The following is a 16,558-nucleotide window of genomic DNA, read 5'->3' on the forward strand; positions in this document are numbered from 1 at the left end:
GAAAGCAACCCCAAAAAACAAAAACCAGATATCAAACAAAGAAAACACAAAGGCGCTCGCACACCAAGGACACCAAAAAAGGACTGAAAGTTCAAACGGGCCGACGAACAAAATGAGAACCAGATGACCTCTGAACATGACTCTAGATTCGACCAGATAATTGAATAAATGCAATGTGCCAAATGTGAGGCAGGGCGATCGCCACTCTATCTGGAAGCAATGGAAATCCCGCTTTAATAACGGCGTATGGCCCAAAAACCACCAATTCAACCCATGGGGCCAGGATCAATGTAATCGACGTCGCAGTCTGTCAGTGTGGACGAGTGGCATGTGCTTGAGTCGGATGCAAATGCGCCGTGTCCTTCCACGGGCAAGCAAAGTCAAGGTAGCGCAGTGGCCCTAGTAGCTACACTTGCACAGACAAAGGTAAGACCAAAAGTTAAGTTATTGTTATGGCTGACTATAGTACATCGGGGCTATGCTACAGATTGGGGATGCACAAGAACGTCAAAGAGAAAGTGTTTGGACCCGATTTCTTCAATGGGTATTTACATATCGGCTATCAGTAGATTTCCATCAGTGGGGACCTTGGGTGCCTGGAGGCACTCGGTACCTGCCTAACTTGGCCGTATCAGATTCCATTAATTCGGCCAGAAATTAACTACCAGTGAGGGGACTTGCGATTGGGAACTCCGTACAAATCTTCGTCCTCTTCCAAGTTGCTCTCAGACCATTGCAACTCATCATGGCTGAAGTACAGCCCCAGGGTCTTCAAGACGCTCTCACGTATTCTAAAGGGAGGGATCAGAAACGACCACAACCACCTCCTCGAGAAGGGGATAAGGGACAACCGCCTCACAAAGGCCGAACAATCATTCTTTGCTTCGATGGCACCTCAAACGAATATAATGGTACGAACACTGTGCGTACTAACGATAGATATAGACCACAACGTGACCGAACTGACTATCATCATTATCCTCACAGAACGTGGTCCGACTATTCTCATGTTTTGAGAAACATCACCCCAAGCAGCTCGTCTATTATCAGGTGAAATAAGTTCATTATTTCGGTGCCTTGGTTGTCAAGCTCAAACCATGTAATTAGACTGGGATAGGCACTGCAATCAAAACACGCTTCATGTCTATTTCAAGAATTTTTAACGTCATTGATCAAGGAATCGCATTTAATTTAGGCGACCATGTGTGTCACCTGATACGGCGTTTTCTGTGACTTGCTGAGCCTATTTCCAGATCTGCGATGCATATCGCTTCTTGCAGCAGCATTGGCGTGAGGGCGATAAAATATGCATCTTTGGGTTTTCTCGGGGTGCGTATACAGCGCGTGCGTTGGCAGGAATGCTTCAAATTGTAAGCAATCTTATTGTACTCCGACGTTTCATTCCATCATTCCATTATGCATTTATCATGTCTGCAATATCCAGGTTGGCCTGCTATATTCCCCAGTTCCAGAGCAAGTCGAATTTGCGTATAAGCTCTATATAGACCTTGGTCGTAGTGCTGATGCGAGCAAGCACCCGAGGTAATTCATTTACTGGGGCCATCATGTCTTCTTGCTTGAGGTTCTCTTGGACAGCCATCCCTACAGACACGAGTTTTCCCGACCCGTAACTATTGACTTTCTTGGTGTTTGGGACACTGTTTCATCGGTTGGAGTCCTCTTCCCACAATCTCTGCCGTTCTCGCGGTCATCCAAGACCATCAAAGTTTTCCGCCAGGCGCTTGCTCTGGATGAGCGACGAGTGAAGTGGGCAAGATGTCAGCTATCCCCTCCTAAAATATTGTCGCTGACAAATTATTAGATTTATTCCTTCGCCTTGGACACTTTCGGTCGAAGAACAGACGGAATTAGGAAGGAATAACTGGATAATTACCAGATCCGCAAAAGACTTTGCTGCCCCAAATTCGTCCACCTTTAGAAATGTCCTGCACTGGTTCTTTGGCGTCCTCGAACTTTTACTGAATATCTTGGTCATTTTGTTTCCCCCGCTTCTTGGGGGAATATACCTATTCAACCAACTCTTCACCAGACCAAAGATCACCAAGCCAAAGACGAGACTGATTCCTGCTCAGTGCCTAAAGAAGGAACCACCGGATGTCAAAGAGGTTTGGTTTGCGGGCGGACACAGCAGTACGTGCATATCAACTAATTTTTCCTAGTTCGCTATGCTAAGAGTTGCATCAGATATTGGAGGAGGAAATACGAAGGATTTGGCCAAAGACCCTGATTCCTCTAAGTTGTTGTATGTCCCTACACTCTCGACCATTACCCTCCGCTGGATGATTCGCGAGCTATATGAAGCGGACCAACAATACAACTTGTGTATTCGCTGGTTTCCTGTTCAACTCGCCCGCTTTGGGATCTACTTGCCCACGGATTCCCCTCTAACGAATGATCACGATCATTGCGATTGTTACAATCATCGCAGTCATGATGGCGACCCTAAATTCATACCGACTCTACCCTCTGCCAATCCCCCCATGAGGGTCCACCATGAAGTTACACCCTGGGTCACACAAAGACTTGGGGACGATCCTCGACGAGCGGAATTCAAAGACTGTCTGAAATATGACTCTGGTGTCCTCATCGACCTTAAGTATCATGAAGCTGATGTCAAGAGCGCCATCGCGAACGAATTCAAAACGTGGGATCGCATTTATAAAGGAGTGAAGGAATGGAAAGGTTTCCCCAATCCTAAGCAATTCTTAGAGTGGGTCTCTGCAAGTCTTGTAACCCTTTTGCTGATGATGCTGTGGTGGGCTTTGGAGCATTGGCCATACGTTCGGATGACACGGCGTGAGACGAATCACATTTGGCGATCTAGGTTCAAGTATGTATAACTTTCCTCACCCTCGACACATATTTGGGGGTTCATCTTTGGTGACGAGTACTGATTTTTGGCTTGTTCAGAATGAAGTTCAATTTTTTTTCAAGCCGAGAGATCCCTTCACCGGCCACAATGGTGGACCACCCGGAATTAGAGGTGCCCGAGGACGCGAGGCCGGGCTGGAAATCCTTCATTGACAATCGCAAAACGATGCTTGTGCATCATTCAGTAGTCAAGAGGAAAAAAATCAAGGGGTTGGGTTACCACCCGCGTCCTTGGAGGACTGGGGACATTCCTCCTAATGAGGACATTCCTACTAATTGGAAACTCACATATTAGTGTTCCCACTATACCAGTTGTTTGTATATCATGTGTGGCCCGTTGATTCATGTAGTAGTTAGCATCCAGTTCCGACTGGGCGTAAATGACATATCTTGTCAGTCATATTAAAGGTACGATCTGGAGGTCTGCGCAGGCTTCGGAGTCACTTACGTTGCCCGCATCAAACTATAACAGCAGGTACCGCATTTGGCTTTGCAGATCGGACGCATACGGGATGCAACGCACAACTTGGGTCTTAGTTATTCTAACACTGACATGGTCATGTCAACACGCACTCCACCCGGTACCCGCTCTCGGCGCATGGCGAGAGTTCGTCTTATTCTTCTGATTGTTGACCTCTTCAGAATCCGCCCCAATTTCAGCTTTGCAAGCCGACAGAGAGATCCCTTCACCAACCACACTGGTCCACGGCAAAGATTTCGTTGTGCCTGAGAACGAACGCGAAGCCGAACTGGAGGGACTTCATTGAACAATGTTGGTGCACAGTCGGATGAATGAATACTAGGGAGGAGTTGAATCATTAAGGACATTCCCGAAAAATGGGAAGTCACTTATTAGCTTTCGATCGCACCCGTTGTTTGTATATTTCCATGCAACTACAACATGACCTTACTTTCTAGCTAGCCTTTAGAGGGCCAATCATGCAGGCAGGTGATACGAATCAAGTAATCCTGCCATGCATGGTGACCACTGATCGCTCAGAGGATTCGTCATGTCAGGTTCGTCGAGGTCTGAATGATCTATAGAGGCTGCTTCAGCCTAGTCTGAATGCTGAGTACGTTATACATTTGCATACATGCCAGCCACCTTGATCGCACACGCGATCGCTTATTGATCGAGTCGCACTTGCAGGTACTCTGATCCATTTGTCTGGATGGCGCGTGCAATACACATCAGACCACACTCGTCTACTATATAGTATATATACTCACATCACGTTCATGCCCGATGTGTGTTTGTTAGGCCATGATCGTAAACGTGTTAGAAAAGAGCAAGAGAACGTACTACCTTACGCCACCGAGATGATCAAATCTTACGCCATACCACGATCAATAGCACCGAACATGCTATGCTAAGAACCCATACTGTGGCCGGCGAAGTCAACCTCACGGCGGGACCTTCGTTCGGTATTAGATTGCGTCATAAATACACTACCCGCGGGGGGACTGATCCCGAGAGATGCCCGCGGTCGCGCCCTCAAAATGAATGCCGGTATCCGCGGTAATGATCGAGCCACCAATTCGAATCGCGCGATAATTCAATTAGGAGAATCAAAATTGACGCGGAATGTACGCCGGGTCAGCGTTTTCGAGACTGGTGATGCGGCGTTACCACTCACGGTCTTCTCCCCCTGGAAGAAACGCCGGATACACCCAGCGTTCATCGGGGTCGTACGCTGGTCCTTTGTTTCGGTGGAGGGGCCGATGAGCATGGGGATACTAACGCTGCAAGATATCTCGCGTTAAACCTAATTCTCACCCTGCAGAATGTCGTTCTGCTCTTCCCAAGCCCCCAGAAATCGACCTAGTCCCGCTCAAAGCAACCAGTATACTGAAGTTCAAACCTGGCTACCGCTAAACCTTGGGGCGCTGACGGAAAGATTGACGAAACGTGCACTAATCCGCGTTCCGCTTTCGTGTGATTGGCCTGCTGCGCGTGGGTCTCTCGCATTTTTTGGGAGGGCCAGCCGTCCCGCGCAAACTAGGCACGCGCCCTTGGATCTTCCTGGATTCAACAGTGTGCCTCATCGCTCACGAATGCGAACCATTCGGGTGCAAGCGCCAACGAAACAATGATCATAGACACCTCCCACCGAACGAAGCTTAGATCCCGCAAAGTTCCGCCATTGAGCCTTCACCTGCTTTCATCTCCGCACCTCCATCATCTGGTTAGATCCTTCGATATTTCGATCTCATGGTTGTGCGAGCAAATAATCTAATATTGCAGTCAAGCGCCAATCCGGGGTCATAGTCTAACATATAAGCGCTGCTATAGATTAGAACTGTTCATAATGCGAAAGGCCAATCAGACGGAGAAAGGCACACTAATAAGCAGCTTCAATCCAGTCTTCTTCGATATTTTCATCGGCGCGCCAAGGTCTGGGGCGGTAGTCAGGTTTGATTTTCATACGCTCACGGACAGACCAGTGGTAACGCGGCTTCGAGCGAGCCCCTAAGAACTTCACCCAACTGTCTGAAAGAGTAGTACCTTCATATACGTCTGGTGTTGTGCCTCGAGGAATATAGCGTGGCCGGAAAAAATTGAAGCTGAACATTTCATGCCATCAAAGTCAGTCGGGCAATGGTATGAAGTGACCAAATTCAGCATACCGAAGCCTAGACTCCCACAAGAACGTGTGCTTGTTCTGCACAGAGATTATCGAAGGTGTCAACTCAAGGAACCACCACAAGAGCATGGACATGATGCCATCAAATGTACATTCATCCCACTTCCACAACTCATCGTACGCTGGTGCAGCCAAATCCTTCTTGGCAAAGTCTTGGTCATATATGACGCCAGAGCTGAACACCCGGTACCGGAGGAATTTTGCTCGTCGAGGGTGGTTTTTTTGTTCTTCCTCAGCCGCATCCCAGATGAACTCCCCAACGTCTGGAGGTGGTGAGTTGGGATTCGACACCTCATCAACAGGAGAACGGGATCCGTCCGTTGTCGATGAAGGGTACGAGCCAATAACTAGACCTGCCTTGTCTGCTGAGGTTGTAGGATGCCGTCCGAACAAGTCACGGTCGTCGTTAGTATAAGGGATTTCGGGCAATAGGACCCCATAGTGAGCCAGTCGAATAGGCCGCCAACGAACATTGAGACAATATTTCTTGTTCGCCTTATGCAGTTCGTGGATCATCCAGCGAAGGGGGATGTTTGCGAGTGCGGGCGAGTACATTGATTCGTCCTTATCACTAAACTCATTCCTGGGCTTGTCATCCAGTTCGTTTCCTCCGCCGACATCTAGGATCGGGGAATGAGACGGGGACGTGGGACGAAGGCAGGCTACCATACCGCCGTGTCCACCTGCAAACCAGACCTCTTTCACGTCCGGCGGGGAACCCTCTTCTGGAATAAGTGCCCTCTTCGGCCCATTGCCACTGTGGTATCCGAGACGGTCCATTATGTGGCATAACCACCACTTGATGAACAAAGAGAAGACAATGTTGATAACGAGACCCCCGAATCCAACTGCCCAAGAGACCGGGGAGTTAATGGCCCTGGTGTTTGAAGCATGGTGTTCCCACCCCTCATTTCTGCGCTCTTTTACTATGCCTGAAAGTCTCCAAGGTAAAGGTATGAATCTTATAACCAGCGAAAGACGGAAAGTCAGCGATCATGCGTGATAAAGGGCTTAGGCCAAGCGCTCTTACCTGGCTCGTCTCTCATCCAGAGCCATCGCATGCCTAAACACTATCACGGAAGTGTTGCTTTGGGAAAAGGGCAGCGTGCGAGAAACAAGGATGCCAACAGACGAAACAGTATCCCATGCTCCAAGAAAATCGATCTTCACGACACGACAGAAGTCTCGTTTGTACTTCCAGCTGAGAGGGAAAGGATCCTGGATTAAGCATGGCTCGGTGTGTTGTTACGCGAAGGACTGGCTCACCCAGGTTTGGATACTCTACTCGTGGCGTCTCTATTTGAGTCCTTGTAAAGCTTGTAGGCGATCTCAACTTGCTCAGGCATCGAGGCCGGCAAAAGCCCGACCTATCATGCAGGATTAGTCCAACACACCACCAGCATCGCAAATCAATTATGTCCGTACCGTATGTAGCATCCCGGCTAGAGCCCTGGCAATATATGCCCCTCTGGAGAAGCCAAAAAAGCAGATTTTGTCTCCTTCTTTCCAGTTGGACTGCAGAAAACGATACCCTCCACAGACCTGCCTCGGACACATCAGGATCAAACCGAGAAACTCTCTATGCATGCCAAAGACTTACATGATCCTTGAGGTGCAGTGCTGCGCCTTGATCAAGGATCTCAGACATCCATTTGCCAAGTTGAGTGCCAGTGGTGGTGTATGTTCCAATGCCGGTCTAACAGATTTTCAGTACTACTTGAAATCGAAAGCACATCTAGGTTTCGGACCTGATAGTATAGTAATTGATTTGGGTGGGACTTCTCGAGGCACGAGAAGAGGTGAACGACATTCTGCAGAGCCATCGCGGTCAGAACCCGGTTTAAGGCGATGCGCCGGTTTGGATATCTTACGGTATTCCTTTCACCCAACTCATCTGCCACCCCATCAAAGCAGAGAATCAGCGTGCGACCTCGATGAACATTGGGTGGCGAAGCTTCTTCAAGTTCCCCGAAAATGCGTTCAATTCCGGGCGGGCGTTCGGGCGAGTGTTCATACCGGGGGGTGGTGGGGAAGCTTGAGGGTTCACTCATCTGGAGGGTGTACGTCGAAGTGAAAGTCAGAGGACTGGAGTTGTCTCCTTATGGGCCATGCTCAGCCGTGCCACTATTCGGTTCTCCCATCGTCCGCAAAAGGTCTGCTATAGTCCAAGCATATTTTCCTGAAAGCACTGCATTGTCTCTCAATTAAATTGTCGTGCCATTCATTCGTGCACACATGACACGATCCAACGTGGGGTGCTTCGAATCTCGATCAGGCTTAGTCGTGGCCGTGCACTATAAGGTGGTCCTCTTGCCTTTTGCTAGGTAGTCCCTATTAGAATAGAGTCCTTGGTCAACAATACGTTTACAATCATGGCTGGCAAAAAATATGGGACACGAGAGTGGCACTTATGTGGAGGGAGCTATCATGGGGTCTGGGGACAGAGCTCGACTCAAGCAACCCAGAATTAGTCCCATATTTTTAGCCTCCGGGGTCACTTCGCTGAGGCCCAATTACGTAACTGGCATCTACACATGGGTTTAAAGCGGACTTTAACGGTTTTTTGTCGCAAACGTCGCTCCGGAAGCAAAAATGTTGCGCACTCACATTGCCTTTTACGGCTGACGTTAACAAGAATCGCGCGCCCCAGAAGATCATGTGGTCATCCAATGAGCGCCCACATCCTCCCAAGCAGTCAACCGGCTGGGCAATCTGGTGGGATTCATGCTAAATCCTTCAGACCTGACAAATTCCTGCAACCATTCCAAGGAGGAAATCCTGCGACAAACAGAATTTCATCTATAGCCTGACCGCACCTCCATGCATGCCGGGACCCTCGCCCCGCATTGGATTGTGTCATGTGTGTACTACCAGTATGGCTGATCCCGAGATATGCAAATTACTTAGTACCCTTACGAATGAATGGCGCGACAATTCAATTGAGTGTTATCGGGAGAATGTGCTGGGAAGATTCATAGGTCCATACTCAGTCATGCTGCTATTCGGTCCTCTCAGGAGTTTGATATCCACAAGGTCTGCTCCAGATTAAACCAGGAGGTAACTCCAATCCTCTGACTTCCACTTCCGCAAGACACCATCCAGATGGGTGCATCCCCAAACTTCCCCACTTCCAGCAGCCCCCAGACTAAACGCCCACCCGGAATTGAACGCACTTTCGGGAAACTTGAAGAAACTTCAGATACACCCAAGGTTCATCAGGGCCGTACGCTGATTCTCTGCTTTGATGGGACGGCGGAGGAGTATGGTGAAAGGAATACCGTAAGATATCTAAAGCGGCACATCGCCTCAAACCGAATTCTGACCGCGATGGCTCTGCAGAATGTCGTTCGCCTCCTCTCGTGCCTCGAGCAGTCCCACCCAAAACAATTAGTATACTATCAGGTGCGAAATATAGATGTGCTTTCGGTTTAAGTACTCAGAGTCTGTTAGACCGGCATTGGAACAATCCCCACTAGTTACCACCGCACATCTTTTGGAAAATGGGCTTGTAAGATCACTGATCAAGCTGTAGCGTCGCACATCGAAGAGCACGTAAGTTTTGGCGTGCATAGAGGATTTCTCGGCTTGATCCTGATGCGCCCGAGGCAGGTCTGTGCTGGGTATCGTTTTCTGCAATCCAACTGGAAAGAAGGAGACACAATCTGCTTTTTCGGCTTCTCCAGGGGTGCATATGTTGCCAGGGCTCTAGCCGGGATGCTACATACGGTATGGAATTGATTGCGATGTGGTGGTGTGTTGGACTCATCCTGCATGATAGGTCGGGCTTCTGTACGCCTCGCACCCTCAACAAGTTGAATCCGCCTACAAGGTTTATACGACGGCTAGAGGCACCAAACTTGGGTAAGCCAGTCCTTCGCATAACAACACACCGAGCCATCCTTAATTCAGAATCATTTCCCTCTTCAGCTTCAACTACAAACGAGATCTCTGTCGTGTGGTTAAGATTGATTTTCTTGGAGTTTGGGATACTGTTTCGTCTGTTGGCCTCCTTTATTCTAGCACGCTGCCCTGTTCCCAAAGCAACTCTTCTGTAATAGTGTTTAGGCATGCGATGGCTCTGGATGAGAGACGAGCTAGGTGAGAGCGCTTAACCTAAGCCCTTTATCACGCATGGTCGCTGACTCTCCATCCTTCGCTGGTTATAAGGTTCATACCTTCACCTTGGAGACTTTCAAGCGCAGTAAAAGAGCGTGGACATGAGGGATGGGAATGCCATGGTTCAAATACCAACGCCACCGACGCCGCGGTCTCTTGGACACTTAGAGTCAGAGATATTATCAACATTTTCTTCTCTTCGTTCATTGAATGGTGGTTATGCCACATAATGGACCGTCTCGGATACCACAGTGGCAATGGGCCGAAGAGGGTACTGATTCCAAAAGAGGGTTCCCCGCCGGACGTGAAGGAGGTTTGGTTTGCAGGTGGACACTGCGGTATGGTGCCCTGCCTTCGTCCCACGAATGCCCCGTCTCATTTCCCAATCCTAGATGTCGGTGGAGGAAACGAATTGGATGACAAGCCCGGGAATGAGTGTAGTGATAAGGACGAATCGAAGTACTCGCCCGCACTCGCAAACATCTCCCTTCGCTGGATGATCCGCGAGTTGCATGAGGCGAACGAGAAATACTTTCTCAATGTCCGTTGGCGACCTATTCGACTGGCGTGCTATGGCGTCATATTACCCGAAATTCCTTATACTAACGACGGCTGTAACACCACGGTCCCAAAGGCAGCCGCTACACGCAACAATTCGGTGCAACATCCAAGCGTCAGGAAATTCCAACCTCGTGACACTGATGTAGAAGAACTAAAAAAAAACCCTGAGCGAGCAAAATTCCTCCGATACCAGGAGTTCAAGACTGGCGTCATATATGACCGAGATTTTATCAAGAAGGACCTGGCTGCACCAGCGTACGATGAGTTGTGGAAGTGGGATGAATGTACATTTGGTGGCATCATATCCATGCTCTTCTGGTGGTTCCTTGAGTTGGCACCTTTGATGACCTCTGTGCAGAACAAACACACGTTCTTGTGGGAGTCTAAGTTTCGGTATGCTGAATTTGGTCACTTCATAGCTTTGCCCGACTGACTTCAATGGTATGAAATGTCCAGCTTCAATCTTTTCCAGCCACGCCACATTCCTCGAGATCCAACACCAGACGTTTACGAAGGTGCCCTTTCAGATAGTTGGGTGAAGTTCTTGGAGGATCGCTCGAAGCCGCGTTACCACTGGTCTGTCAGTGAGCGTATGAAAATCAAACCTGACTACTGCCCCAGACCTTGGCGCGCCGACAAAAATATCGAGAAAAACTGGACTAAGTATCATTAGTGAGCCTTTCTCCGTGTGATCGACCATATATATGAGCCTTTCACATCATGAACGGTTCTAACCTATAGCAGCGCTTGTATGTTAGACTGTGACCCCGGATTGGACCTTCACGGCAATATTAGATTATTTGTATCGCACAACCATGAGATCGAAATATCGAAGGATCTAAGTCGGATGATGCCAGAGGTGCGGAGATGAAAGCAAGTGCAGACTCGGTGGCGGAACTTTGTGGAATTTAAACTTCGTTCGGTGGGAGGCATCTATCATTGTTTCGTCGCATGCGCAAGGCGCTTGCCCCCGAATGGTTCGCTTTCGTGAGTGATGAGGGACTAGGCTGAAGCATCATCTATGGATGGAATGAGGGACACTATTGAGTTCAGGAAAATCCAAGGGCGCGTGAAACCTGCACAACACATCCACCACATTTTGCGCATTGTGCAAGGACGTAGTATGTTTTGAGGCAACAGGATTTACATGCAACAGAGTAATGGGAATGAATTTTCAGAAAGAAGATGTGGTATAGGGGCCGCGTTTACGATGGGAAGTTATATGAACACTGGCAGCATCAACACCTGGATGTATATGATATAGTCAGTTCCCACTAGTTGGGCGCGTTGAATTATCGGAAATTCGTGTATGGGCGTCAATGATATACCTTGTAACTCATATTGAAAGTGTAAAATGTTTGAGTCACTTACGCTGCCCGCAAGCAAGAATACTGTGTTGACATGACGAGACTGACTAACATGCCAAAAAAATCAGCCTTTAGGATTCCCAAACCTTGGCCGCCGGCGCAACGCAAACTAGTACAACAGCAGATACCACGTTTGGCTTCGCAGATCGGACGGGATGCAACGCACCACTTGAGTCCTGGTCATTCTAACACTGACATGGTCATGTCAATATTACGCACTCCTCGATCGATCGCTCTCGGCGCGTAGCGAGAGTTCGTTTTGTTCTTTTGGATTTTGGCCTATTCAGAATCCGCCCCAATTTCAGCTTTGCAAGCCAAGAGATCCCTTCGGCAACCACATGCACTAGCCCATAATGTTACGAAGTCATAGAGACTGGAGTCCTGCCTAAATTAACTAGTCTACGGCAAAAAAATTTGTTGTGCCCGAGAACGAACGCGAGCCAAAGTGGAGGGACTTCATTCATTGAACGTTCCGGAACGATGTTGGTGCAGGATTCGGCAGTTGAACGAATGAATACTAGGGAGGAGTTGGATTATTGCCCACGTCCTTGGAAGACCAAGGACATTCCCAAAAAATGGGAAGTCACTTATTATCTTTCGCACCCGATGTCAATGTTTATGTCGATTATTGGAAATTCATGTGGTTAGCATCTAATTCTGATGCAAAATGGTACTACATATCATATAATTCATCAAGGGCAGAGGATTGGGGGTTTGCGCAGGCCTCGGAGTTTTCAGTACACTGCAAGCAAAAGCCAGTGAGATCATCTGGCACGCCAATGAAGGATGTCACAGCAGTCAGAATATCCCGAATCCCCCAACAGCAACGCGGGCCACAACAAACATAATATTTGACCTTTCAGGTCGAAGGGGATGCGGCGCACCATCAGGGTGTTGATGGTTTCAACACGGGCTTGGTTATGCTAGAAGGTCCTTTTAATTACGCTTCCTAGTGAGCCGGGACTAGAATATGCATCTGGCAGACGATAACGATTAAACCAGAGCCAAAGACATGATATTTAGATCATGGAGACATAAATATGGGCGGGTATCTAAGAAGCGCCTTGATACTGATGAGGGGGTCCATACACTGGGATCTAAAGCGGTGAGTCTTCCAGATCTCCAGATCTCCCCCATAGGTCAAGCAAAACACTTCGGCCTGCACACAAAATAATTAGCCAGCCAACGTGCGATTCCATTGGCTTGATATTTCATTGTAAGTGCTAGGGGCTTTTGTCGTTGAGGGTAGAGATATGAGCCTCCGGGACTGCAAATATCTGAATAGGTGATCAACATACAGCGTCGAAATCATCTATCATGCTTCCGTCTTGCAGTGGTCACCAGTCTTGCCTAGGCCCCTATTCTAGTTGCAAGATTTTCGATCTTCGCTGCGACAGAGGTCGTGGTGAGGCAAGCGGTACTGACCTTGATCTGATTGCTGGAATTGATGCCGTCAAAGCAGTGACCCGTGTCTAGTCCACCTTGATAACGCGGGTACGTTATCACGAAGTTGGTCATGTCGTTGGTCAAGCAGAATCAATAATGAGACAAAGTAGGTGGGATTGGAAGTAGCGTCGTTCACATCGCCAACCAATCAGGGTCGTGGCTAGCAAAATCGATGTCCCTATCACTCCCATGCCCAACGAATCACGGTTCTGATACGAAGCCGAACAAAGGCAAATCATGGATAGGATTGATCGTCGTGACGGACCCGATTTAGCCTGCATCGTTCATGGAACTCTCAGGAAAAAATTCGGTCGGAGTCCATCTTTTGTGTCCCTTGAGGTCTAGGCTATTTCGAGAGTGGCTTCCCCAGGTTTTTCCGGGATTTACACGATAGGATAATGCGGAGAATACTTCTTCATGAGCTATAACGTTTGGGCGTTGATCCTTCTTCGCGCCCCTGCAGCGATATGATATCATATGACCCCCGCACGACGCACCAACGCTCTAAGGAGTAAGCGATAAAATGTGCCAAGGTTGTATATGACGTCTAGTGTGGCAGTATAGGGATGGCAACGTGCCGGGGGTACATTAAGGCACCGCGAACACACGATGCTTGAATTCCTCGGGCTGATGCCCGTGATGAATGAAGCACACAACATTCACAGATTCCAATGGCCACTAGGGTCGATTCCAAGCCTGAACCCAGGCTAATGGTCGCATAGAAAAATCAGAATTTGATCTGCTGAAGAGCGCGGCCGCATTGGTGAAGAACTGTCTGGATGCTAGTATAGCGCCAGCACGCGGAGTTGGCCCAAGGTAGGCATATTCCATTAGTTGGATTGGGGACTTTTCCCGCTCTTCCCCTCCCCAGATACCTGGGGGGGGAGCGCCAGTTGCATCGTCTAGGCATACGACCGGTACAAGGGCGAAGGATATGGGGGCAACCTAGTCATGTCTTGGTTACCTCCCATATCTCGTGCTAGACGTGACACTTTGATCTTTCGGATCGCTGACGCTCGTTGGATGTTAGATGCGGAGAACTGCCCGATCCGGGGCCACTTCCAATTTTTGAGCCACAACTCGCGAAAGGCGAACCTACATTCGTCTCTCCGGCAGAAGTCAACGAACTAATCGCTTCGGCTCTTCCGTGCCGGCTGCGCTTCGCACTCGAGTGACCAGTATGGATCGTTCATCAATGATAGCCAGGTTATAGAAGAAAAAGGCGAAAATGACCAGAACATCAGTTTTCCAACATGTTAATCCATTACAAATCCATCGAGGGTGGGCCAGGGAACATCGAGCTATTGCTGCGTCATTCGGACTAAGTCGCAAGACTTCCTGGATAGATGCCGCACTCGGTACAAGTTTTGTGCCATGATCTGAGTCGTGTTATCAGCACAGAATCCGTTCACCGCGCATCTGCTACGGCCATCTGTGTATGGAAAATGACAGGAAGATCCGGGAAATTCGAATGAAGGGGCACAGTTGCATGCGATAAAACGAATGGGGAATGAGGAACACACGTATGTATACATAAGCTCCGAAGCGGAACGTGACCCAGAATGGAAACCCTAACCTCGACCACCAACGCAGCACGAACCAAGCAAGTCTGAAACCTCTTGGACTGAGGACCTACCTTTTTCTACCTATATACTACCGCTGGTTTTCTTGCCATGTCTGCCGAGGACATTTCAATAACTATCAAGGGGCCATCGGAGCTCAGGTTAACACTCTCGATCAGCCCTGAAAAGACCGTAAGGGATCTTAAACAAGCCATTTCTGAGCGTTCGGACGTTGAAGCCGATCGGCAAAGACTCATATACAGCGGTATGTTAAGTGCCCTCCTGACGTGGTGTCGGTCGCCAGTGCCGAATGCGTTCCCGTCCGCATTGACTGTTACGAAAGCGCTTACACATATTCGCTGTGATTCTTGTTCCAGGGAGAGTGCTAAAGGACGAGGACAAGTTGTCCAACTATAAGATCCAATCGTACGTAATCTCACTGGCCTTCTCAGATCCCTCCTCACGCATGAGCTTTACGCGAATCGCCAAAATCCGCATTTGATAATTCCACTCTGTTTATGCCTAATTTATGGTCAACAGGTCGCATACGATTCATATGGTGAAAGGAGTTGCACGTTCCGCTGGATCGGATCCTGCACAAGCTGCCCCTCAGCAGGTTCGCTCGGCTTTGCGAATCCATGACGTATTCTCATGGACCTTTTGACTGAATGCTAGCTTCCTGTCATGCAAGCCGGCCAAAATCCCGCTGATCCTCTAACTCAGCTTAATGGCCCTGCGGGCCACGGACTTCTTGCCGGATTCAACCCCTTCGCGGGGACTGGCGTTAACACCAACGACCCTAATATGGTGAGCTTGAGGAACATTTGTGCAAATCTTCTGCTAATGTGTGATTCTGATTATCGGGATCTAGATGCAAGGATTGCTTGATTCGCCACAATTCATGCAACAGATGTCTTCCATTATGTCAAACCCGCAGGTTGTGGAACAAGTCCTTGCCTCTGTGTGTTTATTGTCCCCCCTTTTTTTCTTCGCGGCCGAAAAATTTATGCCTGGCTTCTCATGCAGGATCCTAGCCTCGCCCCAATGGCGCCTCAGCTGCGTGCCATGTTCAACAACCCTCGATTTCGTGAGATGATCTCTAACCCTGAATCTCTTCAACAAATGTTCCGAATGTCGGCACAAATGCGTGCGGCCGGCATCGACCCTATGAATACTGCTCCGCTTGCAAACGGGCTTGGTTCATTGGGTGCGTTCGGAATTCCCCCATTCGGCCTCGGAGCAGATGCCGGTGGCGCCGGGACGGGAACGAGCAGTACTGCAGCGGGAGGCACAGTTGGAGGTGGACCAACGAATTTGTTCAACCAGGCCGCTAGTGCAGCAGGAGGTACAACTTCGGGCACGGGCCTCGGTACGGGAGCCGAAGCGGGGTCGCCTCTGCCACCTAACCCATTTGGCGTGGTGGATCCAAACCTGATGGCGCAATTGCTCGGAGGATATGGAGGCTTTGGTGGATTCCCTAGTGCAGGGAGTACGCCAAGTGCACCGGCTGATACTCGTCCAGTGGAGGAACGATTCCAGGTGTGTCCACCTTAGTTTCGTTCGACCTGTTAACTAATCTAATCTAACCCCATTTAGGTGCAGCTCCAGGTGTGCCAAACAGTTGTCTTTTGTTCCTACACTAACGATTCGTTTTAGCAATTGACTGATATGGGTTTCACCAACGCGCAGCAGAATATTCGGGCATTACTAGCAACGGGTGGCAACGTGCACGCCGCGATTGAGTACATTCTGGGAGGCGGTGGCGTGTAGAGTAACCGGCAACCGGTACGAGTGTGGTGGATATGGAACGATTGGCGAAGGTGATCAAAGATACCCGCCTCCGCCAGCCGGTTTTCTGTGATTTTTTCATTACCAGATCTGTCGGTTCTGGGAGTTATGACGCAGGATATATTCAACCCTTTCTTTCACCCTGATCGAGTTGTTGTATCTTTTTTCCGTGTTTGACCAA

At 49.0% G+C, this 16,558-nt stretch overlaps 4 protein-coding genes across 4 annotated transcripts; 3 read left to right on the forward strand and 1 right to left on the reverse strand.

Annotated features, from left to right (window-relative positions):
• Nucleotides 1-745: 745 nt before the first annotated feature.
• EI90DRAFT_3124035 (uncharacterized protein) lies at nt 746-3,187 on the forward strand (the record flags this gene model as incomplete). The annotated part of the gene is made up of 9 exons (XM_039063675.1): nt 746-922; nt 988-1,050; nt 1,108-1,203; nt 1,254-1,370; nt 1,445-1,542; nt 1,609-1,767; nt 1,823-2,126; nt 2,181-2,851; nt 2,932-3,187. 9 exons carry the CDS (start codon nt 746-748, stop codon nt 3,185-3,187), a joined length of 1,941 nt encoding a protein of 646 aa, XP_038915734.1.
• Nucleotides 3,188-5,136: 1,949 nt separating this feature from the next.
• On the reverse strand, nt 5,137-8,065 carry EI90DRAFT_3059385 (uncharacterized protein). Its single transcript, XM_039060432.1, has 8 exons — nt 7,409-8,065; nt 7,286-7,348; nt 7,138-7,233; nt 6,963-7,079; nt 6,804-6,904; nt 6,568-6,738; nt 5,521-6,498; nt 5,137-5,457 (listed from the first exon to the last, which is right to left on the reverse strand). The coding sequence occupies exons 1-8, from the start codon at nt 7,586-7,588 to the stop codon at nt 5,235-5,237; spliced, it is 1,929 nt and encodes a 642-aa protein (XP_038915735.1). The 5' UTR covers nt 7,589-8,065; the 3' UTR covers nt 5,137-5,234.
• A 97-nt stretch (nt 8,066-8,162) lies between these two features.
• On the forward strand, nt 8,163-10,997 carry EI90DRAFT_3059388 (uncharacterized protein). The gene is made up of 10 exons (XM_039060433.1): nt 8,163-8,570; nt 8,629-8,816; nt 8,877-8,939; nt 8,988-9,089; nt 9,147-9,263; nt 9,316-9,398; nt 9,465-9,635; nt 9,705-9,991; nt 10,046-10,607; nt 10,671-10,997. The coding sequence occupies exons 2-10, from the start codon at nt 8,640-8,642 to the stop codon at nt 10,885-10,887; spliced, it is 1,779 nt and encodes a 592-aa protein (XP_038915736.1). The 5' UTR covers nt 8,163-8,570; nt 8,629-8,639; the 3' UTR covers nt 10,888-10,997.
• A 3,703-nt stretch (nt 10,998-14,700) lies between these two features.
• Nucleotides 14,701-16,359, forward strand: EI90DRAFT_3016653 (uncharacterized protein; the record flags this gene model as incomplete). Its single annotated transcript, XM_039057016.1, has 8 exons — nt 14,701-14,854; nt 14,967-15,015; nt 15,130-15,205; nt 15,265-15,396; nt 15,461-15,550; nt 15,616-16,128; nt 16,186-16,197; nt 16,246-16,359. The coding sequence occupies 8 exons, from the start codon at nt 14,701-14,703 to the stop codon at nt 16,357-16,359; spliced, it is 1,140 nt and encodes a 379-aa protein (XP_038915737.1).
• Between the last annotated feature and the right edge of the window lie 199 nt (nt 16,360-16,558).

Source organism: Cantharellus anzutake (genome assembly GCF_015039405.1).
Source record: "Cantharellus anzutake strain C23 chromosome Unknown EI90scaffold_25, whole genome shotgun sequence".
Classification (NCBI taxonomy): Eukaryota; Fungi; Basidiomycota; class Agaricomycetes; order Cantharellales; family Hydnaceae; genus Cantharellus; species Cantharellus anzutake.

Coding starts and splice junctions, on each gene's coding strand:
- EI90DRAFT_3059385 (XM_039060432.1), bottom strand. CDS start 7,588: ATGAGTGAACCCTCAAGCTTCCCCACCACCCCCCGGTATGAACACTCG. Junction 7,234..7,285: donor ATCAATTACTATACTATCAG/GTCCGAAACCTA, acceptor AAAATCTGTTAG/ACCGGCATTGGAACATACAC. Junction 6,499..6,567: donor CTGGATGAGAGACGAGCCAG/GTAAGAGCGCTT, acceptor GCTGGTTATAAG/ATTCATACCTTTACCTTGGA.
- EI90DRAFT_3059388 (XM_039060433.1), top strand. CDS start 8,640: ATGGGTGCATCCCCAAACTTCCCCACTTCCAGCAGCCCCCAGACTAAA. Junction 9,090..9,146: donor CGTCGCACATCGAAGAGCAC/GTAAGTTTTGGC, acceptor CGCCCGAGGCAG/GTCTGTGCTGGGTATCGTTT. Junction 9,992..10,045: donor GTTTGCAGGTGGACACTGCG/GTATGGTGCCCT, acceptor TCCCAATCCTAG/ATGTCGGTGGAGGAAACGAA.